This window comes from Python bivittatus, unplaced genomic scaffold (assembly GCF_059951505.1).
Source record: "Python bivittatus isolate LINGU-HERP-01145 unplaced genomic scaffold, Pbiv_v1 ctg000440_np1212, whole genome shotgun sequence".
Taxonomy (NCBI): domain Eukaryota; kingdom Metazoa; phylum Chordata; class Lepidosauria; order Squamata; family Pythonidae; genus Python; species Python bivittatus.
In genome coordinates this window covers 2,975,558-2,996,452 of record NW_028277063.1, presented here as the reverse complement: position 1 = coordinate 2,996,452, position 20,895 = coordinate 2,975,558, and the positions used below count along the sequence as shown (strand labels likewise).

The window sequence follows — 20,895 nt, the reverse complement described above, 5'->3', positions numbered from 1 at the left end:
CCTTCAGCCAATGGCGTCGCTCCTTCGGGGTTCCATGCGCAGCCGAAAGGCGACGCCACGTTCTAATGTCCTGTTACCAGGATGTCAGGAGGAAGTGTCGTTTTCGGACTGAGCTGATTGGCGGGAGGGGGACGCACCTGGAGGAATCTACAGTACAGTACACGGATATGTGTTCGTATACATATTATAGAATGCCCCAGGCTGGCTCTGATTAATTTTAGACGTTCTCCACGTGCTGCCTTTGAGATGCGGGAACTGTTGATTGTGTCCTAGATTCTGGAAAGAAGATCGTACTTAAAACTTCGCTTGAGGTGAACTGTTGGAGTTGGCATTCTTTTCTGGCACCGTTTGCCTGGGAATAAGCCGTATTGAACTCAGCTTCTGAGTGGAAACCCACTCCCGGTGAGCGCATATCCACAGATTGTGTGGAATCACATACCAGGTAGTATTTTCGATCATCCAAATTGCTGCCTTCTTTTCATGTGCTCTGGGCAAACAGTGCCAAAGCAATCATCTTCACCTCCCTTGCGGATTGGACCCAGCAGAGGAAAGCAAGAAGGTAGTTATAGTGAGGGCATGGTTGGTATACTAAAGAAGAGATAAGCGATAGGGAGCACCTTGCCCAAACTTCCTCATCCCAGACTTTGGACTAGAAGAGGATTCCTCAACCTCAGCAACTTTAAGATGGGTGGACTTCAACTCCCAGAATTCCCCAGCCTGGGGAATTCTGGGAGTTGAAGTCCACCCATCTTAAAGTTGCTGAGGTTGAGGAACCCTGGACTAGAATACAAGCAAGTCCGTGTGACTTCCGTCTTCCCCAGCTTGGTGCCCTCCAGATGCACTTCAACATTCCCTCCAGGGTTCCTGGGTCATGCTTGTGGGAGATCTGTACACCCCCCTTAAGGTCCTGAACTAAATCCAGGATATAAGTAAATAAATAAGCTTAGTCCAATATATCTGAAGATTGTCCTCAAATGAAGCTGGTTACTAGTTTCCTATCCCTTATTTGTCCATGACTTTGAAAGAGTGCTCAATCAGTAAAATGAAGAGACTAAATATTTATGTATAAACATAGCAGTAATGCATAATGGGTCAAATCTAAATGACAAAAATCACACTGGCTGGAGTTCTTAAGAACATTAATACAGCTTTGCTGGATCAGGCTAAGGTCCATTTAGACCAGCATTTTGTTTCCTACAAAGGGCAACCAGGTGCCTCATTCAAGCACCTCTCTCAAGCTCTTCTACAGCTGGCATTTGAAGCCATGCAGTTCTCTTTTATGAGTCATCCCAGTTAACTTATACATTGATTATGCACTATGTGAAGTAGTTCCTTTTGTATTTTCTAAATCTCCCAGTTAGCTTCATTGGGTTAAAAATTTCCCCTGTCCACTTTCTCCATGCCAGGCATGATTTTGTATACTTTGTGTCTTTCAGTTGCCTTTTTTCTAAGCTAAGGAGTCCCAGTTGTTCTGACGATGATTATATGCCATCAAGTCAATGTTGAGTCTTAGAGACCACATAGATAGGTTTTCTCCAAGAGGATCTGTCCCCAACCTTGCCTTCCGATGGTGCACCCATTGCCACTGTACTTACGTCCATCCACCTTGATGCTGGTTGTCCTCTTTCCAGATATTCTAGCCTCTTTGTACTTTTTTTTTTTTCTGCTGTATATTCCTTTTCAGAGGTGGAGATCAGAACACTTATCCAGATATGGACATACAGTAGATTTGCAATAAGGGCTTTACAATTTTTGCAATTTTATTTTCAGTCTCTTTCCTAATGATTTCTAGCATGGAATTTGCATTTTTCACAGCTGCTACACACTGAGCTGACATCATCACTGAGTTATTCATTATGACCCCAATATCTTTTTTCTGACCATCCCCATCATTATGAATGTGCAGGTAGGGGAGGTTGTTCCAATAACATGCCTCACTTTACACTTACTTAAACTGAACTGCTTTTGCCCTTTGATAATTCTCCCAGTTTAAAGAGATCTTTCTGGAGCTCTTCACAATCACTTCTAGTTTTTACCACCCTGAATAATTTAGTATCATCCACAAACTTGGCCAGCTCACTGTTTACCCTTGTCAACATAATTTATGTCTCAGTTAAAAAGCATCAGGCCCTCCACTGAGAAAATTGTCCATTTAGTTCTACTATTTACTGGTCCCGTGCCATAAAAGGACAAATCCTTTTACTCCATAACCAGTATGTTCATTCAATAGGCTTTCTAAAGGAAATTTATGAAAGGTGTTTTTTTTTAAATCCAGGAATAGAATGTTGTTCGGGTCACCTGCATCACTTCTCTTCAGTGCATCTGCATAGAATAACCTTGTTACTGACCGTTTACCTTGTATACATTAATTGTTTTAAGGTATCCTGCAGCATCTAAACTAAGACAATACCTTAGAGTGTAGGTTGTGTGTTTGTATTTGATTTTAGTTCAGCATTTTATCTAATAGTGTGCCTTCTCTAGTGTAAACCAAACCATCGTGCAAAACATACCTACAGTAAATCCAACAGTTTTCAAAGATCAGCAATGTGCATTGGCACACCACTCCAGAATGGGTCCAATGGGCTGATGGATTAAGAACAGATTCTTATGTTGGTTTTGTAACCTCTTAGTCAAATGTCATAAGTACCCATTGTCCTCTGAGCAGTTTCAGAAATGGGGTGGAGGCAACAAGGGATGGTAGCAAAAATGCTTTACTAAAGCGCTAAGCATCATGAAACCTTTTGTGAAAATAAGTCATCTTTTGAATGTGAATTAGTAAGATCTCTACTAACATACACTATATTCTAAGTCAGGGGTTCTCAAAGTACGGCCCGCAGGCCAGATACGGCCCGCCAGCGTCATTTATCCAGCCCACCCGCCTGATTGGCCGCCACTGCTATCTGTCAGAAGCAGAAGTGTCGGGGCTGTGTCGGGAGCTGCAGGCGATGCACGAGGAGGGAGATCGCAGAGCCGGACTATTCTACGTGACAGGTATGCTGAGTCCGGCGGCTCTCCTCTTCTCCTCATACTCTGCGGGAGGGATCCTCTGTGTGCATAGGAATTCGTTCATGTTTTTTTCAAATTATAGTCTGGCCCCCCAACATTCTGAGGGACCGTGAACTGGCCCCGTTTAAAAAGTTTGAGGACCCCTGTTCTAAGTAATAAATACAAGGATGCTAAATATAGTTGCACCACAGGCCCTTTGGTACCAATCTATTTTTGCCTTATCCAGAATGGGAAGTCCACTAAGAGAAAGCTTTATTGCCTTCATCTTGTACCATTGTCCCTGAGCATCTGTACAAAAATCTGGTTGTATATCTGATTAATAAATACAAACTTAATCCTTTTGTTTGAGCTAGCAAGGCTCGTCCTTTCATGAATGGCTGGTCTGATTTTGTGAATAGCTAAATTGATTTCATTAGCATCTAATTATGGTGGCAATGATTACTCCTCGCAAATTCAGCATTCCCCCTTCTGCCACATTAAAAAGTTTCTATGGAGTTGTGTGGCTTTGATAATAAAAAAATATTACAATTGGGAAATAACTCTCAGAAGAGCTTTGATGGCTGCAGCACGTGCACTTTTGCACTTGGCCTTCCATGGACTATAATGCCAATAGTTTCCTGGCTAAGGAAAAGACTTACAGTGCAGCCTCTTGCCAATTTGTGTCCTCCAGATCTTCCCAGACCATATTGGGGGTCCTCTTGTTTAGTAGACCCTTGGGATCTAGCCCCAATCCTGTCCCAGCAGTTTTCAATGATCAAAGACCAGAACCTTCCATGAAGGTGATGTATTTATCAAAAAGTAGAGTCTTGGGCTCAGTTCTTGGCTCCTCTAATGTAAATGATCAGGTGGAAAGCAGTGTGAAGGGTTCTCTCAGTCTAAGGCTATGGAGGGTTGCAGCTGGTTGGATTGGGTTACATGAATTATTGGTTATTATAAGCACATTGTGCTTATTGTCCACTGAGCAAAGGACAACTAACAAGATTCACAATATGTCAAATAACTTATGGTTCATAAACCATTCTGCCAGGTTCACACAAGCCAAGACCAAGCAACCACATAATGGCTTGATACAAACCCAGCCTATGTCTGATCACCAAGCAGAAAGGTGTCCTCAGGGCAAGAATCCAAATAGAGAATCTGTGATTTGGGGGATTATCCAATTTCTGCTTGAACACTTCCAGCAAAAGGGAGTTAAGTTCCTCTTCTAGTTTCCAGTCCACTGATTATTCCTGTGGATCACTGATCATTCTTTTTACCTGGAACAATCCATCTGAATAATCTTTAAAATATTATACCCAGAACTGGACACAGTCCCAATTTTTGAAGGTGAGGTTTAACTAAATGCAGACCAGTGATCTGGTAAGAAGAAACTCCATATATTCCAAAAGCAAGGAAATAAAGAAAGAGTAGTTCAAATAATTAACACTGCCTCCCCACTCAGAATACTCCAAGCCAGGTGAGTTAGAAATTTTGGGAGCTATAATCCCAGTTTGACTAAACTGAAATAGGGACACAGTCATGTCTATCCCAGGTCATTGGATAGCCCTGGCTCCAGAGGAATAGCTAACAGATTTTTCAAGAGAAATTTCTGTAATTCCATCACTGTGTATGAAATCTTCCACAATAAACCAAACATTGCAACAAGATTAAAAATAAAATCAGAACCCAAATAAATGTGCATACAGAAGCCTGGTTATCTGAGATGAGCTTTTAATAGAAGTCATACTTTTTCTTAGAAAGTACTTTTTTTTTCTTTTTTAACAAAACAAAACAAAAAGGAGCAGGGTATTTGCTATGGCCCTTTACATCAGGATAGGAAAATTCCAAACAGATCCAAACAGCAAAGAAAAGAGAGAAGGGGAGACAAAAATATTTTAAAAAATGCAAACCCACTGGGTTTGAAGTAAAACAATATTGTTCAGAAGGGGAAAAAAAACTTTTGCTAGAAACAAATAAAATAATAAGACAGAATTAAAACAAATTAAGACAAGAAACTACCATGCCAAAAATATATATAAATATATATATATATAGAAGGCAGGCCCACCTCCAGAGCCAATTCCTAGTCCCAGAGAAGCACATACCTCTGGATGTGTTACTATGAGTCCAAGCTAAGATTTGCAAACCCTTAGTAGTGAATTCTTAAGTGCAGAATTAGGCTGGGTTTCTATTTAGTTTTTGCCTTGCTACCCATTTGCTGCTACTTTATAAAAGGTGCACGTAATAGGTTAAATCCAACCTTTATACCAAGTTGTACATGTGAAATACAGGTAGTTCCCAGTTTAAGAACAAGTTCCGTTCCCAAGGCCTGGAATTTGTATGTAAACTGGAACAGTACTATTGTATAATACTGTGTAAGTAGTATTGTGTAATGAACTCAAACCCTTGTGTATTTAACTCGAATCATTGTGTATTTAATTCGAATTTTGCTACAATAGGCTCTGTTCTTAACTATGGGCTGTCCTTAAACTGGGCGCTCTTAACCCAGGGACTACCTGTACTTTGAACACACTAAAGTGCTAGGTAAGTGCTGGCTATTATTAGGTTTGCAACTGGTATTTTATACACTTACCTTGGAGTAAGCCCCTTCTAACACAGAGTCTTGCTTCTGAGTAAACATGCATAGGATTGGACTGCAATGTTTCAAACCAGGGGCGCACCAAGTAACAATCAACTGTAGTCTTGTCCAATAAATAAAGGGGTGTGCAATGAGCATGGCACGGATTGTGCACCGCTGCCAAGGAATTAAAAGCTGCAATGAGCAAAACTAGAGGGCTCTTGGTTTGCTTTCCTTTCACATCTTATGACAAGGGCTGCTTCATACAACAGACACTGTTTAGATGGAAGCAGCAGTTGCTTCCAAAGATGGATTGCAAGAGAGGCTAATCATGCAGTTTTCACAAATATCATGTTTTTCCCCACATGCTGGCTATCTATGTGTGGAGACAACTCAAGGTGTGAAACAGCACTGTCTATAGAGAGACAAACTTGTTATTCCTAAAATAAGTGAACCCAAGTATTGATCAGACTTTATTGCAAGCAAAGAATCTGTTTCGGTAAATCAGGTCCCAATCTCAGCTCTATTATGCAGGAACACCCTGCTGGATTATAATTATACAATGTTTAACTCCATCTGTCTTACTGTAAAGCCTAATGTTTGAATTTGGGTGGGGTGGTGGTGGAGAATTTGGATGTCTATTTTGATAAGGAGCTGTGTAGGTAGCAGAAATAGCTTCAGGTGTGAAAGCAGATGATTGTAACACAAGGGACAAGTAGTTTCAAGGGACAGAAGCAACAGCATCTGAAGATCAGAAGAAAGAAATGGAGGCACAACATGGACTCTTTTTAAGGTATATCTCTACTTGGTTAGATACTTGTTCTCTCTCTTTTTGAGGGGGAAAGCAATTATTGCAAGGACAGACACTTCAGAACCATGGATGTCTACAAGGAAGAACAGGGGATGTTATGCATGTCACTTTGATGTTGCTGCAGCTTCTACTGGATGCTTATGTTCAGAACCCAAATTCAACATTGGTTGCATATAAAGTTCTGCATATGTGCAATTAAACAAGATGAAATAAGTAAGAAGAGCCTTCTCCAACCTGACTCCCCCCCCCCCCCAAACACAATGGGCAGTCTTCAGGTTGAATAAGGATAGGCAATTTTGGGCTTGTCCTGGTTATTACAGGGTTTGCAAATCCTAACTTTCTTGTCATAGTTTTTTTTTTTTTAAATCACCCATCACCACCATAGCAGTTTCAGCAATATTGGGGGTAAAGGATGAGGAGGTGAGAGATCAAAGTGCTCTTTGGCTGCTGGCCATGATATGCAGAGAAGATGGCACCCAAGTCCCCAATCAGAACAGAGAAGGCAAGCTGAGATGAATGGTTTCCAGTTCATTTACTCCTGTTAGTCCAGACTTGGGCAGGTTCTAGCAGCAAATGGAGATTGAAAATAACTCCAGCAAGCCAAGTCTGCTGGAAGAAGTAGAGATGATCAATTCTGGACATCCTCCATGTGAAGGAACCTGAGAAGCCTCTGCAGCTCACCCTGTCCCCAGGAGCAGGGAGCACAAAACTAGGACTGAGATGAAGCAGAGAGGTTTGGGGTCAGGGGAGCAGAAGGCAACCCAGGCATAGCTGCCTCTCAGTGGTACATAGGGGGTCTCTGGGGAAAAGCTGGATGCATCTCAGCACCAGCAACTTTACCCAAGAAGCCACAGCACAGCGGGAGAGGGCCATTCATTTCCACCCTACGTTGTGTCCGTGAACCACCTGGCTGCCCAATTTCCTTTCTGACCACGGGCTAGGAATCTTTTGCATGTTCAGACTAGAGTTGGGGAAAGAATAAGAAAATGGTTGGGGAATAAAGGTGCAAGAGAAAACAATGGCTATTCGAGTTGGGATGTTTCAATTAAGAAGAATAGAGTGAAAATCCAGACCCCACATTTTCCTTCTCCCCCTATTTTCCACCCCTCAGGGGTGACTGATATTAAAGTGCAGCTGGATACAAAGAGATTGCTGGGAGATCCAAGATTGCAAGTGGGAAGAAGGGAGGGGGGAGTGTTTTTTTTTCTTTTCCTTTATAGGTGTCAGATATTGTGCAAGGCTAGGGTTCCTATCCTCTCCCACCCCAAATCCACCCCATCCAACTGGAGCCTGACTCTTCCCACTTATTGAGTCTGGGCTGGCTCTTCAGCAGCAGGTACTGGTGACTGGCCTTGGGAGGGTGCCAGGGGCTGAGAAGGCTGGTGGTTTGTAGATGGGGAGTCGCTCTCTGGGTCCTCCGTCTCCTCATCTGAGACACCGTCAAGACGGAAAACCTGCCGCACAGTGCGGGTGGTGAAGCTCAGAGGTGTGCGTCTGTGAACGGGATAGCAGAGAAGAGAGAGGCTGCCATTATATTACAGCACTCAACCTGAGCTAGCATCCTGCCTATAAGCTGGACTCGCCCACCCTATAACACAAAGACCGCCCCCCCCCATATAGGATTCGCTCCATTAGCTAAGCCAGGGCTAGAAAAGGCAAAGAGTGGCTCATAAGTGAACACCCAACACTTTTTGGGTGGTTCTGGGTTTTGTATTTTGCTTTTGCCAAGTTCGAAGAAGCTAGAAGCATTTCCCCTACAGGGTTTGCCCAAATCTGTACAAATTCTTCCTGCAGCTCCAGTTATTCAGTTTAAAGCCACGGCCTGTCAGGCTGCTAATGCCAAGCAAAGCAGGGCACGCACCAGAGAGGTGCGGAGCATAGCGCAATGCCACTGCCATCTGCATTCAGGGAGCACCATGGCCAGGTCAGTCTCATTCAGTCCTGAAGGTTCAGGGCAATGTCGGTCTCTATCTGCCTGCTTGTTCCACTCATGTTATTCTCCCATCCAGCTTCTTGGTGGGATCCAGAGATGCCTGGCCTTCTGTTTCTGATAGCTTCCACATTCAGCATTTCTGCAGCACTGTTTGCACGGCACAATCTAACATTATAACACTTAGCTGTCTCCATAGGCAAGACCCTCAGAGGTCCCTCCTGTTTAGCACAGGCACTCAGAACTTTAATTAATTAAGAACTCTCTGCACCCTTTGCCTCTGACTGCTTTCTGTTCAACACAACAGTACATGGTAAAGTTTTTCATCGGTTCACAGGGTGTGTGTATGTGTGTGTCTATGTAATAACTAGTTTCGTTTGTTTCGTTTTTTTAAATGTGAAATTATGCTATTCCATAAGAAAAAAAGAGGAAACCACTAATCAATCGCTTTATCCTCCATAAGAGGGATGATTAATGCTAAGGGGTAATTAATTACTAATGTTGTGCCAGGTTGAATGTTATGCAATTAAGAGCCTTCAAGAAAGAAGCCTCTAATGAAAGGCTCAGTAACCCAAAAAATATGTAAGCACTCCTTGTCAGTCTCTGCTAAATGGGCTAGTACTGTTATTACATTTAGGTATTCCCCCCCCCAAAAAAACCCAAATCAGCTGTGGGGAAAAAAGAGAATATATGAATACATCAGAATATAACAGAGGATAACATGTTCTGTGTATTTTTAAAACTAGGAGGGCAAAGGATAGCTATTCCACCTGGGTGTAGAAACATTTTTCTCTGGCCTTTTTTTAAAATTAAGTTACAGTATCTCAACTTAGAGACTTAACCCTGCACTTGATTTAGTTGGAAACTCACTAATAAGCCTCTAGCTTTTGTTTTTTATAATATGCATTTTAGGATAATGCCAGTATTGAAGAAAAATGTTATTAAAATACAAGTTATGTACATGCAGTGAAACCCCCCAATCCAAGTTTTCAAGCGATGCATACAAGTTTAAATGTGTTCACCATGATAGTTGGTGCCAAGAATATCACTGCCACCGGCAGCCCACCATCTCATTCTTTCCCACCTATCTCCATGCATTTTGAACCCGAACCCTCCATCTGCTGGTGCTTTCTGTTCTTTTTCAATTTGGAAAAGAGTGTGACGACAGGGCTATTGGTAGGTAGCAGCGAAGCCAGAAGAGAAGCATTATTCTCTGGGAAGGGGGAAAAACGCCTTTGCCTGTAGAACACCTTTGCTCTACACCCTTGGCTGGGTCTGAAATCCCCAGAAGCTCTTCAAAGGAAGCAACACTTACCGAAATCACAAGGGCCCTTGTTACTAGAGAGAAGGCACACAGAATAGCTCACACAAGCCTACTCAGCATTTTTGTATCCCCCCCCAACACACACTTTGCTGGGTTAGCTAGACACGGCTAGAAGCTCACATGGATAGCAAGCTCTCTCTGCCCCCTCCCGCTATAGTACAAGCATTCCCTTGGGGAGGGAATCAAAGTTGCCAGACACATCAAGCAAGCGCTCCAGCTCTTTTTGCCGAGGGCCAAAACAGACATTGACTATAGGTACTCCAGACCTGGCAAAAAACAGAGGGGATGCCCTGGAAAGCAGGGAAAGAGCCCACACATCGAATTGATCGGTACAGCAGGGCTGGAGGAGGAAGTGCTTAAATCTTAGTCCCTGTGCCATTGCCCAGTTCCAAATTGTCTCCCAGCTGCTATTAGCGTTGGGGGAACCAGGGGGGCCTAGTTACAGCTCGTCAGAGGGGAACCCCAAAGACCTGGATTCAAATCTCCGCCCAGCCATGAAGACGTAGCCCTCTTCGCAGGTGGTGGAGAAGCTAAAGCAGGTGAGACAAATACAAGAACTCTGTATTACCTCCTCAACTCCTTGAAGAGTGGGCAAGAAAGCAAATTAAACAAATTAAGGGGGAGGTTGGGAAATACTGGAAATGTCATATGGAAGCCACTTGATCTTCCAGGCTTGCAGTATAATAATGTTTGTGAATCTGTGTGTGTGTGTATGTGTGTATGCAAACATGATGGACTGCAGCACAGTGGTATAGCCCAGACTTTGTACATGGAAAGTTCCACATTCAATTCCTGACCTCTTCAGCTGAAAAAGGATCTTTTCTCTCCTCAGACTGTACACTCACAGCCTGAGAAAACCAGATTAGTGTAGCTACACAAATAACCTGTAAAATAAAATTAGACATTTTTCTTGGATGAGGGAAAGAATTAAGCACCCCTTCCTCCAGTCATAAATTGGGGATTCTACAGCTACGTTTTGTACTAAAATATAAGAACAGGAGGCCGCCAAATCGTGGATCTCTGCTGTCAAGTCTGTTTTAACTCTAACTGGGAACAGTGAAGCTGAGAGTTTCTGTGCTGCAAATGCACACCCACGCATACACAATCCCACCTCAAAACTGCACAACACATGCATGCAGAAAGGGGGGAAGGGAGAGTGAGAACATACTTTCGTTGGCGTCGCTCTAACTTGCTGTTGGTTCGAGAAAAAGATGAAATGGAAGAGAGAAAGGAAAAAAAAGGAAAGACGCAAACATGAACACGTGATCTGGGAAGAATGCCACACTGAAAGAGGAGCAGAAGTATCAGAAAGTAAACAAGACAGGAGCCATGTAGGTAATTCAGGTTCTTGAGCAGAAGAACCATTGCTTTAGATAAAGAACGGTCTGGAAACAGAAGGACTCATTTTAAGCTGGGGTGGGGTGAGGACTTAAGTGGTTACAGAGTGAGCCTCTCACTTAAGGGGAAATATTAGACGGTGTGCAGAATCACCATAGCACCAGATTTAAAAAACGGCTGCAGTCGGGGGAATTACATTGCGTCATCTTTGGAGAAGGAACACTCTTCTCTGCTTTACACCTCCAGCACTTCCAGCATAATGTTGTCAATATAGAGGGCTGAATTTGAACCAGAGAGGTTTAAGTTCAAATCAAACGTGGTTGAGCACACATCTCAGTGACTGACCTTAATCCAGTCACTATCTTTCAGTTTGGCCAATCTCACAGGGTTTTATGAACTCCTTGGAGAAACAGCAGCATACCAATGTTCCTTATAAAACTACTGTCACATCAAAATGTATTTCAGGCTCCCTAAGAATGAGAATATGACTGCTGATGTCCCTTCCGTGGGATAAGTGAAACAGAAAACCTTTTAGATCTTACATTCTCAGTAGAAATCTTAGGGAAAACTAAGATTCTAGATGGGAAGGATTTATGGGAGCTGAGCTCCAGCATTTCTGGAGAGCCACAGGTTGAGGAAAGCTGTTGTGAATGTTCTATATATCCCACATGGTTTGTGGAACTCCTCCAGATAGCCAGACCCAGCAAAAATATAATAAAAAACTATCAGCTCCTGTTGTAAACATAGAAAATAAGAACTACACCCAAACTGTTCCACTATCTGGTGGCACTGCTGATCTCAAACTGTTCTGCTCTTGCTTTTTCTCCTATTAAAATGTCACACTGCATCTGCAATTATGACTGGTTACAGCTCTTCATTTTTTACCAGATGTTCTAAGGCTATGTGTTGAACTAGCGTTTGCCTATGTGGGCAACTTCCAGATGTAAACTTCAGCTCCAAGGATTTCCTATTCATTCTCTCTCTCCTTCTGGCACTGAATTAATATTCTGTAGCCCTCCAGATGGTTTGGAGTTGCCTAATGGTGTGGGATCTTGTAATCCAAAACATCTGGAGGGACCACGTTGTCTATCCTTGCTGGAGCATATTTACAAGTAGACTTCAGTTCCCTCAAGGGATGGCAGAAATATGAACACAGCATAAAAATTTGAAAAATAAATAAATAAATAAATAAAAAGGAAGGACAGGGACAAAAATGTACAGTATCCACGGGCATGTCAGAATAGGAAGACACATGGAGAGAGATTAGCAGGACAATCTTTCCTAACCTGGTTTGGGCTAAAATTATAGAGAAGCATACTGTTTTAATGCAACTACAAGTGGTCCTCACTTAATGACCACTCGTTCAGTGACCATTTGAACTTATGATGATGCTGAACGAATGGTAGTTACGACCAGTCCTTGTACTTCTGTCAGTCTCAGCAACCCCACGGTCAGGTGATCGCCATTTGCAACCTTGTTTGCTGGCTTTCTACAAGCAAAGTCAATGGGGAAGCCGGCAGGAGGTTGCAAATGGTGACCACATGATGTCCCAGCTTAATGACCCATGCTGATTCACTTAATGACAGCAACCAGAAGTGCCAGAATTTCCATTGCTAAGCGGTGCGGTCACATGATATCACACTTTACAACTGTATTGCTTAGCAACGGAAATTCCAGTCCCAATTGCTGTTGTTAAGTGAGAACTACCTGTACTGCTGAGCCCTGACCACACAACGCTATTCACCTGAGGCGATTCCGCAGGGTGGTGACCTCGCGATTCATGGATTCCGCTGATTCAGTGATATCCTCAAGTTCACGCTGCATGCGGCGACGGCTGGCATTGGCCCGCGAGGCCTCCTCTTCCGCCTCCTCCAGCTGACGCTTCAGCTGCTTCAGCCGCAGGTGGCCTTTTTCAACCTGCCGAAAACAGCCAGAGAAGCAAAGCCTAAATCTTTGCTCCTGAGATGAAAAAACTTTCAGTGTAACTCTCTGTAAGTTCACCTGGTTTACTGAGGCCTCACCATGTTTGTATCAAAAGTTATAAAAGTGAAAAAGATTCCGAAAAAAGAATCTGGTGAGTTGTTTTAAATACTTCTTAGCAAGATTTGTTCTACATATACAGTTTTAGGTTTCTTTATGGCATAGCTTCGGTTATCTTTTTTTTGCTTAAAACATGCAAAACAAAGGGAAAATATATAATATATCTGAAAATAAGCCATTGGGAAAAAAACCAGGAAAACAGACATTTGTGTGCCACTCTTCAAAAGCAAGTTTTCCCTTTTTACTCTTTCACCATTTCCAATAGCTGAACCCTGAAACTACTGTCCAGGATGAAAAAATAAGGATAGGTTAGCCCAGTGTTTTTCAAACTTGGTAACTTTAAGATGTGTGGACTTCAACTCCCAGAATTGAGCAAGGCTGGCTGGGGAATTCTGGGAGTTGAAGTCCACACATCTTAAAGTTCCCAAGTTTGAAACACATTGGGTTAGCACATCTACAATGTACCTGATCTTTATACTGATCAGCATTTCTCCTCTCTTCGTCAACCTGCAGGATCACTTCCTTGAGTTTCTTCTCTGCTCTCCTCACAAGTTTTCCTGACAGCATCCTCTCTCTATGAAATAGGAAATTTAAGGAGAAACAGATAAATCCACAAGGAGTCATTCATATTAGAGCAGAGCCATTGAAATCAAATGGATTTAAGAAGGTTATGACTAGTTTACTGTTCCACTGAATTCAGTGGGCTTACTCCACAGTATGAATACAACCAACAAACTCTTAATCCTCCGGGTCCTCCCAGCCCCAACAAGAGTATTTCTATGGTTCCTTGCTCCACCTTATCCCCTACAACATAGTAGGAGGACCGAATACACACATATGTGCTATTCTTTACCATACAATGAAAACATACAGCATGAGTGGATAGCTTGTGGTCTCTGGATCCCTGTTTTCCTTCTAAGGTCTTCCTGTTTGCCACCATGAGGCAGAAACACATGATAATGGTAGTGTGAGCCCTAAAATAGGCTTAACAATATTTTTAAAAATTAACACTCCCTCCCACAAACTGAGGAAGAAAATAGAAAGCCACAGTCCTGGCCATTTGCAAAACATGGCTCCACCTACTCTGAATCAACAGCTCATCCAAAGTAGCCCCTGGATTTCCACCCCCCCACAACAACACTCAGGGTGGCATCTGGCCATCAAAAGGTGATGGCCAGATGCCACCACCTGAGATGTAAGACCTTATTCTCATTGCATTCTAGCCATTCTGCCAAGCCATCTTCAGAGCCCAGAATGCACATGCAAGACAGCCTTGGTGTCACTGCATTACCTGGACTCCTGCTCCAACTGTTCCTCCAGCTGGGCCAGCTTGGACTCCAGAGTTGCAATTGCCATCTTGTATTTGGACTTCACAGATGAGTCCATCTCACCCAACTTGGCCCTCAGGTCTTTGTTCTGGCGCTCCAGTTGTTGCCGAGCATTCTCAGCCTTCTGAGAGAAGCTGCGCTCCCCTGCCAATTCGGTGGTGATCGTTTCTACCTGCACAGAGGACAGAATGAGAGAGAAATCAGAAGGAGGTTCCAGCACAGTCTGGATTCAACTGGGGGCCAGGGGCTTAGAAATAGCAATCTTACCTGCATGCTGAGTTTACGGTAGCGGTCATTCATGAGTTCCATGTTGCTTTGCTCTTCATCCAGTTCCTCCTCCAGCTGTGCAATTCTTGCCTCCAAGTGGCGTTTTTCATCTAGAAGAGCTGACCTGAAGTGGAGATTGAAAGAGTGATGGGGAAAGACAATGAATAATTAGGGCTTTGTGCCTGGCAGGAAACTAAGAGGATATCCTCAAGAAGAGCATTTGAGGCTGTTCTACACCATTATTCCTTAGTACCACTGAGTCATTGCTTTTCTGCAATACCATGGCTGCAACCTTAAAAGAGAGGAACCAACCATGGTTCTGTGTCAGACAAAATGGCCATCTAATGGCTAAAACCCTTCATTTCAAATGACCTCCTTTAGCAAAGATCCCTTTCAATATTGGTTTTACCCTCTAATTGTCTCCTGTTCAGTATAGCAGCATCATAACAAGCTCTTAGTTGTTGTTCCACCAGCAAATTTCTTTGTGGAAAAGGGTTATCATCTTATTTATAATATAATCAGGAATAATGCCCTTTCTCGAGAAGAAGCTTCAGAATTAGAGGGATGCAAAACCCAAGTAGCATTTGGCTAGCCTCCCCAGCACAGACTGACCCTGGTACTGAAGACTGCATTCTACCATTCTGAAAAGCAGTCACAAAAATGGATGCAAACACAACAGGCTGTCAGTAATAATGCATGGATTCGCTGTAAAAATCAGTAACAAATTATGGCAGTTGTAGAATTAAACACCAGTGTAGAGGCTATTCATCCATCCAGGGCCAGGTGAATTATGAACAATCCATTCCAAGCAAAAGGCAGAAGGGTGGAAACTGGGCTCAGAAGGTGGGCGTAAGGGAGGAAGGTGCCCGGGCACTCACTTGCCACTGTTTCCATTGGCCAGCTCATCTGCCAGGTCATCCCGCTCCTGCTGGGCCTGCCTCTTGGCTCGCTCAGATGCCGCTAGTTCCTATAAGCGATGGAAAACATGGAGCAAAAGATAGACTGACGCGGATGAGAATGGGATATAACCTCTTGGAAGAATCCGTGACCAGTCAATATATTTCCCACTACCTCCTGATTTAGAACCCTCCCACCAACAAAGCAGGGATTCCCATCTTACACTTACCAGAAGCTAAGAGATCCTACTTTGTTAACAGATGTCTTTTGGAGACTCAGACTGGATTAGTATATATGTTGTGCGTGTCTGTACATGCTCTTTTCCCTGTGCGCATCTCTCCTAGACTTATATTCCTGTTCAACCCCATGGTCTGCAGAGCCTCCTGCTCACCTCCTGAAGCTGCAGCAGCTCTGCCTCCAGATTTTTCAGCTTCTTCTCACTCTCACGAGACTGAATAAAGATCTCTTCGCGAGCTGCCCGGGCTTCCTCAACTTCTCGCCAGAGTTCCTTCATCTGGGCCTGGAATTAAAAATGAAAGTAGCACAAGGTTATGTCATCAGTTTGGGGGCTACATCTTAAGCCAAAAGGTAAGTACAACACTGACGGATACCCTGTTGAATCTAAGCTTATGTATAAATAACTAAAATAATGGTTCAGGTGGTCCTTGTTTAGCAACTGCCGCATTTAGCTACCATTTGCAATTACGATGGTGATGAAAAAGTAACTTTATGACCAATCCTCACATTTATGACCTTCACAGGTCTGTAAAGCAAAGGAAAGCTGAAGTAAAATCATAAGCACAGTTGCAGTTTCACTTAGCAACTGCTTTGCTTAATGACCGAGTTGCTGATCCCAATTGTGGTTGCTAAACAAGGACTACCTGTTTATTCTTCCCCTTTTTGCATCACCTATTCCAAAGTCGCCTATGCCAACTTTTCCATGGAAGCTCTTTGGAACAGAAATGCAACTTCTTATGCAATGAAAGTTAAACACAGTATAAAATAGCCATTTAAAAAACCCTAGGCTCTATCTCCCTAGTTCCCTACATTGACACTGAAAGATACCTGCAACTTGCGCAGCTGCTTCAAGGCTTCATCCCTTCCCTTGCTAGTAGCATCCAATTGTGCTTGTGCTTCCTGAAGATCCAGCTCCAACTTCTTCCGGGCTGCAAGTGCTTGGGCTCTTTGCTTCCTCTCAGCATCCAGTTCCGCCTCCAACTCTCGCACCTGGAGATGCACAGCAGCAGGGAGAAACCATCAGCAGAAAGCTGCAGCTCTGATCTGCAGTCCAAGTTACGCCATGCTCTGAAAACCCACTATCCTGCTGCATCTTGGAAATGGAATAAAAGACACAGAGGTCTTGATTCTTCTCAGAAGGAACAGGAACCCTTTGACAGAACAGCAAGATCTCTGTAGCACAGCCATGAAAGCAAACCTAAAAGGGACATTAGAAACCTACAGTGTATTTCCCAGAAAATACACTGTGGGTTTTTCCCTCTTCCTCTGTTCTTCTCAGGAATGATTATATCTCTCAGAAATTGTCCAATCAAGGAGCTGGGTGGGTGGCAGGACTAAATTACTAGTCATGATTGCCATGTGCAAAATAGCAACTGGAGGATACAATTTGTTCAAACAGAACAGAAACAAAAGAAAGGAAGGAGGTGCACTGTATGTTAAAAATATCCATTCCTGCTGAGAAGTCCAAATGAATGAACTTGGGAATCTTGTTGAAAGAATCTGCATTAAAATATGTGGCAATAACAATAAAAGTTATACTGTAGTTGGTGTCACTCTTGCTTGCTCAACCAAGGAAAAGACATGGGTTGTATCTTCCAAGAATCCTTCAGAATTGAGGTGGGCTAGAAATACTGTCAAATAAACGTAACTGAACTGACAGATCTTTCAAAGAGCCATGCAGGGAGATCTTAACTGTCTCTACATCTATTGAGAGACAAACTCTGTAAAACACAGTCCTTCCAGAAAATTCCTGGCTTATCTTGCTGGCAACTTTCTTTTTCAAAAGGTAAAGAAAGGCATAAGAAGATCAGTAATCCTTAACTGATACTAATAGAGAAGATTTAGTTAAGGATGCAGTATGAGTAAGAACTTGGGGAGTAACCATGTAATGTTGGAGTTCTTGATTTTAAGGGAAGTAAAAATGAGTGTGGTCAAGTATTAATCCAGATTTTAAAAAAACATATTAATGACCCCAGAATAGTTATAAATGGGATCTGGTAGCAGGAGAAGCTTATGGGGAAAGGACAGGTGGGAGATCCTAAAAAAGAAGATCCTAAAAATACAAAGGTAAAAATGGAGGACCACAGAAGATGCTGATGCCGATGCAGCTGCACAAAAAGCTTAGTGAAGATCTAAAAACAAAAAAAAAGGATACAAAGAAAAGATAGGAAAAGGGCCAGGTCATGATGGCAGCACATATACAGGTAGCCTGGAGCCGTAGACCTGTCATGAAGCTAAAAGTTCAAGATAAGCTAAAGTTAGCAAGGATGCTGAGAATAACAAAAGGGGGTCCTCTAAATATCTTCAAAATGAAAGGAAAAGGGGGAAAAAATAGCAGATCAGCTGCTCAATGAAGATGTCAAAATGTTAACAGGTAGCACAGGAAAAGCAGATGTATTCTGGGGCAGCCTTCCCTGGGAAACTGTAGAAAGCAGGATGAATGGGTAGGATTGGAGTCTAAGATTGACAGAAACATGATCAGGGAACACTTCTTTACTTTGAGCGAGTTTCAGTTTCCAGCACCAGATGAACTGCATCCTAGGGTATTGAATGAAGTAGCTGATGGACTGGAGAAATCATTATTTATTATTTCTGAAAATGGTTGGAGATTATATCAAGGAGGGCAAATGTCCCAGCAAGCTGGCTGGGGAATTCTGGGAGTTGAAGTCCACACAGCTTAAAGGTGCCAAGGTTGAGAAACACTGCTCTAGAGCAAATCAGAAAGAGACTGACTTTGAAAGCAATGCATCAAGCAATTCCCAACCCCACCCTTTGACCTAAGAACACATCTAGCTCAGCAAAGACTGATAGGAGCTTGGGCCCATACACCTCCACCTCTCCTTCCTACCTGCTTGCTGAGCAGTTTCTTCTTGTCATCGTTGGCATCATCACGATTCTGCAACTCCCTCTCGTGTTGTGCCTTCAAAGCTTGCATATTGACCTCCAAGCGCAGCTTCCCATCCTCTGCAGCCTGCAGCTCATCTTCCAGCTCCTCCAGTTGGGTTCGCATCTCTTGCACTTGCTGTTCCAAGGCCCGCTTGGAGCGCTCAAGCTCATGCACCTGATCCCGAGCAGAAGTGAGAGAGAGAAAACAAAATGTATTTTTATAGAAAGGGGGAATGGGGATACAGGTAGTCCTTGCTTAATGACCACAATAGGGACTGGAAAATTCATTATTAAGCAGGGCGGTTGTTAAGCAAGTCATACCTGATTTTATGACTTTTTTTTTGCACAGTCATTAAGTGAATCACTGTGGCTATTAAGCAAATCATGTGGTCGTTAAGTGAATCATGCAGTTCCCCATTGATTTTGCTTGCCAGAAGCCAGCTAGGAAGGTCGCAAATGGCGATCACGTGACCCTGGGACTCTGCAACCGTTCTAAGTGCAAGCTGGTTACCAAGTGCTCAGATTGCGATCACGTGACCATGGGGGCGCTGTGATGGTTGTAAGTGTGAGAACCAGTTGTAAGTCCCTTTGTTCAGCACTGTTGTAACTTCAAACGGTCACTAAATGAATGGTTATTAGGTGAGGACTACCTGTAGGGGTGAGTAGGGAGAGTAAAAGAACCTTGAAAAATTGTGCATTCCCTATGCCATCAGCCCCAGATCCTGATGCTCTGAAAACTTCAACATTCTTGAATTAGTAAATATAAAGATTTCTAAAAGAAAAATAATCTCCTGATAAGAATACATGAGGAATCAAGATAAAATAAGCACTAACTAGATTTTTAAAGCTTAATTGCAAGAGAATTTTAAATGTCCAATTGTGGAATTTTAGTTTTTTTGGTATTATCGGGGCAGCAACATTAAAAGGGAATTTCTCCACATATTTACTGAAAAGTAAACCCTGATGAATTCCATAGAACTTCTTTCTGAGGATGCAGGTATAGGACAGTTTATATTTTACCAGTGCAGCATATTGCTTGCCATGCAAAAGATTTGAGCATCTCCTGGTACAGTTGGGAAAGACTCTTCCTGAGCTAGATATGTCAATAAACTGATTCAATGTAAGGCAATGTTTTAAAGATGAAACCATTGTAAAACTTTTCAAAAAGTGAAAAAAAAAGATTAGTCGGAAAGTAGATTTTTAAAAGGAAATGCAATGCAATAAAAATTGAGGAAGCATCTTAAAAGTGGCATTTACAATGGTATGTGGGAATGACCTTGGGAGACAGGGCAAAGAGACGCAGCCAAGGGAATGGTCAGATAAAAGGCAGCTGTGCCTGCAGCAGGAATGTGGACAGGGCAAGAAGCTCAGAAGACATCCTCCCTAGTTTCCTGGGCTGTAAAGGAGATGGGGGGAGAGGTGTACTTTCAGATTAGCAAGATTCTATTAATGTAGTATTACAATAAAGTAAAATTAGCTCATCTGGTCATGTTTCCTGTCTGATCTACCTCATAGGGCTGACAGCATTCTCCTTCTGTGACATATAGTACTGGGAGAATCCCTCTTCCATGTCTATTATGCTACATCTTCATGCCCCATCCATCAACAACAGAAACTTGTCTCTTTCTCAGAAACACCAATTATACCAATGTTAAAGTAAATAAAATTAAGCATATTTAATTGGATTAAGGCTCTAGATTTTCTCAGCTTTATCCCGCCCTCTCCGAACCGTATTCAGAGAAGGAGAGCATCTTTCCCCTTTCAGCAAGGCCTTGCTGTTTTAATTCTAAGCCACCTAGAACTGCTTCTCTGATGAAGGCAGCAGACAGGCTAATTAAATAAATAAATAAACTTACATTTTTGCCAACATCATCCTTGGAGCTGACCAGGTCATCCATTTCTGCTCGCAGCTGCTTGTTCTGCCTCTCCAGCTCCTCCCTTATTTCCAGTGCCTCTTCCAAGGCACGGCTCAGTGACAACACCTTGGTCTCCTTCTCACGGGCATCAGCTTCTGCGCGGTCCCTCTCCTCAGCATGGCGGGCTGAGATCAGCTTCTCCTCAGCCAACATCTGCCAGAAGCCCAAATATGTCTTAGTAGTATATGTTCTTCACTAATAATCGATATGTATACCAACCATATCGCCCAACACATGAACTGTTGCTACACAAGAAATTCATGCTGTTTTTCTTTTCGGTGCCAGGTTAACTGTTGCAAAACTCTAGGACACCAAATCACAACTTTCTCTTGGTCAATGTTATCCTTAAATTAATTAT

General features: G+C 42.9%; 1 protein-coding gene and 1 long non-coding RNA gene across 6 annotated transcripts in view; one reads left to right on the top strand and one right to left on the bottom strand.

The window, feature by feature from the left end:
- Positions 1-65: 65 nt before the first annotated feature.
- On the top strand, positions 66-15,966 carry LOC148215702 (uncharacterized). 2 transcript variants are annotated; one of them, XR_015796505.1, is made up of 3 exons: positions 66-442; positions 2,810-2,991; positions 15,843-15,966. It is a non-coding gene; the product is annotated as an uncharacterized LOC148215702 (long non-coding RNA). The 2 variants fall into 2 exon arrangements; XR_015796504.1 differs by lacking the exon at positions 15,843-15,966 and having other exon boundaries at positions 2,810-4,763.
- Positions 6,152-20,895, bottom strand: part of LOC103062396 (myosin-10-like) — a 58,822-nt gene continuing 44,078 nt past the window's right edge. For 2 of the 4 annotated variants that reach the window (XM_025169584.2, XM_025169585.2), the window contains 11 exons: positions 20,478-20,690; positions 18,584-18,796; positions 16,564-16,725; positions 15,890-16,018; positions 15,480-15,568; positions 14,602-14,725; positions 14,298-14,506; positions 13,472-13,580; positions 12,711-12,883; positions 10,797-10,820; positions 6,152-7,868 (listed from right to left, as the gene is read on the bottom strand). In XM_025169584.2, coding sequence (XP_025025352.1) covers positions 7,679-7,868; positions 10,797-10,820; positions 12,711-12,883; positions 13,472-13,580; positions 14,298-14,506; positions 14,602-14,725; positions 15,480-15,568; positions 15,890-16,018; positions 16,564-16,725; positions 18,584-18,796; positions 20,478-20,690 — 1,635 coding nt within the window. In that variant the 3' untranslated portion in view covers positions 6,152-7,678. The remainder of the gene's footprint in view (positions 7,869-10,796; positions 10,821-12,710; positions 12,884-13,471; positions 13,581-14,297; positions 14,507-14,601; positions 14,726-15,479; positions 15,569-15,889; positions 16,019-16,563; positions 16,726-18,583; positions 18,797-20,477; positions 20,691-20,895) is intronic. The other 2 variants (XM_007432932.4, XM_007432933.4) reach the window with 1 other exon arrangement.